This window comes from Acyrthosiphon pisum, chromosome X, assembly GCF_005508785.2.
Source record: "Acyrthosiphon pisum isolate AL4f chromosome X, pea_aphid_22Mar2018_4r6ur, whole genome shotgun sequence".
NCBI classification, from domain to species: domain Eukaryota; kingdom Metazoa; phylum Arthropoda; class Insecta; order Hemiptera; family Aphididae; genus Acyrthosiphon; species Acyrthosiphon pisum.
In genome coordinates, this window is record NC_042493.1 from 18807108 (window position 1) to 18811132 (window position 4025).

Genomic DNA, 4025 nt, shown 5'->3' on the forward strand with positions numbered 1-4025 from the left:
ATACACCATTTAGTTGGTTGATGGGCACATAGAGTATAATATTATGATGATTTTCGTGAGCTAGGTTGACCCATCATACTATCATACTGAAATTCTGGGTACGCCACCGATTATAATCATCCACCCATTCATCATATAATATTCTGCCCTTAAATTCATAATACCTATTTAATATCCCACGCACTTATAACAGTCTATTGAGAATTGAATATAACCTTTTCGATGTTTTTTTCCCCATGGAATATCAACAAGCCATTATATAGTTGTAAATATATATAGTATATGTATACGTGTATTATATATCTAAAGCACGAATATATTTAAAATGATTTTGCACCACTCGTGTTGTAGGCACTTTGTATAATCTCACATAGTCTTAATCGACGTGGCGCAAGGGACCACCATTCGATTTGTTCATTAGTGTTTAACGCAAAACAATTTAATTTTAATTTGCATATTATTATCAAACCATTTAAAATTTAGTTTCCATTGTACATTATAATAATATATTATAACGTAATACTCGCGAGTAAATGGCATACAATATATATTACCCCCCGCTAAGTAGATTGGTACCCACACGTATTTCTGTGGAATATAAATTTAAGACTTATCCTTCTCACTATAATATTATAATAAGTATGTTGTAAAGCGTATAATGTATGAACTGATTCGTGCTTATATTATACTAGTAACTGAAAAATCGGACCATCCCTTTAGCAAATAATACGTATTAAAGTAGATACCTCAAATATTTCCTTCCAATCACTGTTGACACACGAGTTTTGATAAAATAAAAATAATGTATAAAGAGGTACTTTGACGTAAAGTAGAATATTTATTTGCCGTTTGAATCGGAGAAAAATACCCGGACGGTATATAAACACTGTTGATGATCGACATTTATTTTCACTCTGTGTAGTCGTATTTTATATTTATTACAGATCGGCAATCGATACAAAATAATACGTTCGGAAAACTAATCTGAGCGAAACTTGATTAAAACCGCACTTGCTAACAATTCTCTTCAGCCCCCCAGGGCTGCAGTGGCTACCGAGAATAATCCCTTTGCTATAAAATAGCTACCTACCAAAAACTGGATGAAATAATTTATATTAACGGACGTGACTAATTGAGACCATAGGAGCAGACTGGAAAAAAAAGCGAGAAAAAGAAACGTCATTGTAAAAGACATTTTCCCTTCTCTCGGAATCGAAAATACTTAACCCCAGAACGCTTTCCATTTGTCGATTCCACGAACGCTGATCATTTTATACTGATTTTATTCTTATTTTAGAACTTTTATTGTAGGTACGCTTTTCTAACTCTCGTCAACATTTTATTCTAATCAGTTAGTCTTCGTTTATTCTGCAAAATCCAAGTCCTAGCTCGTTTCAATTACTGATAACTGATAAGTAATGCACATAACATTTTTCAGAAATAGTCTAATACAGTAATACTTAAACAGGATGTTTATAGAAATATGTGATGTAAATATGTAATATAGAAATACCCGACGAATGAAAAATGTATACTAGTTAAACGTATGAAAAAATTATGAAAATTATATGGATGATAAATAATTTTAGATTTACATATTATTATGTCTAAAGATTCCCAAAAATAATATTTTGAAAAGGGGTATTATACGTTCAGACGTTCACATTCATTTTCTCCAAAAAAATATGGATATTTGAAAAAAAAATTTATCTATTAGTCACATCTATAAATTTGTTTGCAATTTTTGATGACTTTGATTTTTCAAGAAACATAAACAGTAGGTATATTATATAAAAATGATTAGGTGTTGTTTAGGGTTCTTGACAACCACGGATTGACCAGAGCATTGACTCAAATACAATATTTTAACAATTGTGGTAATTGATGAACATTTTCAAATCATCACCTTGAAAAGAAGTAATGACATTAAATAATTACATAAATAGACCAAATACGTATAATATGTGCTACGAAAAATGAATGGCCTCTATTTTACCAGTATTTTGCGAAAATATTATTTTTAATATTTAATTTGAGTTTATAAGTTTATTGTACAAACTTTTTATATTTTTCAATCAATAAATGAAAACCTATCATTATTATATCCAACTTGAATAATAATATTTTTAACATATTGGACGTATTATGCATAAACAAAATTAACACAATAAAATAATATTATGTCGTGAGGGTTTATTTTATTTTAAAATTTAATACGTATAACGTATATACCTACAATAATAGGTATTGATGTGAAAAATGTCAATTAAACGACATTATTTACGACAATAACTTGGTGTTAGGTATAATATGAAATGTAGGTAGGTACCATTAACTTTTGTACTTAATCGAAAAATGTAAAAGATAATTTGTATTGAACAAATTGTTAATTAAAAAAAATATATCTTCTATGGTGCCCCTAAATCCGTTGTCAATCGTGGTTCTGTGGACTACACTGCTTAATACTTACGCCTTAAATTCGGGCCATATATAGACCATATACCTAGATACATTCTAGGCACTGATTATCGTTTTGTATAATAAATTTATAATAAAAACAAAACTTCTTTAATTATATTACTGACGTAAATTGTTATTGTTGACATACGAAGCGCAACAAAAGACATTTTAATTTATCAGTATTTAATCAATATTGTAATTTAACCAACTGCTGCAGGGTTCGCAAAGATTATAACCTATAGGTCAGTATACTAGCTGACGCCAAATCCGCCACGAAAATTCGCAACAAAGCTAATTTAATTACAAGTTTGCTATCACTATAGAGTTGGTTATAGGTTTTGTGATATTGCAAAATACCGAAACGCATCCAAAAATGTAGACCGCAAGTTTCGCATTAAAATACATGTTTGGTCGTTGAAGTGAAATTAATATTTTAAACGTACCTATACAATAAATATATTTATACAATAGTTGTATACACATTTGTATCACATTAAACTATACTCGAAACATCGCAAGTACTGCCTACCTATATCATTAAAATTACAATAACTTAGTGCTTTCTACACCCTCCACCATCGAATGAATGATGATACTTACGTAATAAAGTTATGCGTTTATATAATATTAATTATATATTATTATATGGACATGTTTAAAACGACGAAAAAATAATTACCTTTAATAACACCGACTCGCTCAGCTTCTCCCGGTTAATTATTTTTATTGCTACATTTCTCCCAGTGACGCAATGAATGCCGAGCTTCACTAAACCTGAAATAAAAAAAACAAACATTTCGATATTATCGACACCGTATAGTGTTTTAATTATTTAAGTATCATTTCTAGTATTGATTATACATAGCAAACAATGCGTTTACAATAAAATATTAACATCTGCCGAGAAAACATAAACTTATTATTGTAGTCAAGTATGGCGCTTGGATATTATAATAATAATAATATTATGTACTTATACTTTATAGGTAGCTACCTATATGTGATTGTAGTCGGACGAGTGGTGATGAATAACGAGGGAGATATTTTAACAATAACTTAATTGATTTGAGGTAGGTATGCTTTTAAGTCTTACGTCATAATATTATATACCCACTGATAAATATTTTATAAAAAACGATAAAACATTTATTGCATCAGAATGAAACATAATATATATAATATTTTTTTATATTTTTACCGGAAACTCGATATGATTTCTTTTCATAAAAAATTGATCTAGTATTATGTAAGAGCATTTTTTCATTTCAGTGGCGCCGAAACCAAAAAAATGAGGTAGGGCTAACTTTCAAAATTATGAGACACCACCACCCCCTGACCAATAATATTTGACGTTTACAAAAAATATTTGATTCACTAGTATAGTTTCCTCTCTATAACACATTTTTTAACAGGTAAACCTTATCAGTAATCATCATACATACTTATATTTTGGATTGAAATTATACCAACATATTATACATAATTCCAAATTGACTTACTAGTTACTAGACACTAGTTGTGTTATAAAATATAACTTATAAATATTTTATGCTTACTATGGTTTG

The 4025-nt window shown here is 29.1% G+C and overlaps 1 protein-coding gene across 4 annotated transcripts in view; it reads right to left on the reverse strand.

Annotated features, from left to right (window-relative positions):
* The window catches only part of LOC100164789 (serine/threonine-protein kinase BRSK2), a 129052-nt gene that overhangs the window by 78635 nt on the left and 46392 nt on the right, over positions 1 to 4025 (reverse strand). For all 4 annotated transcript variants that reach the window (XM_029491964.1, XM_029492029.1, XM_029491978.1 and 1 more), the window contains exon 2: positions 3140 to 3234. In XM_029491964.1, coding sequence (XP_029347824.1) covers positions 3140 to 3234 — 95 coding nt within the window. The remainder of the gene's footprint in view (positions 1 to 3139; positions 3235 to 4025) is intronic.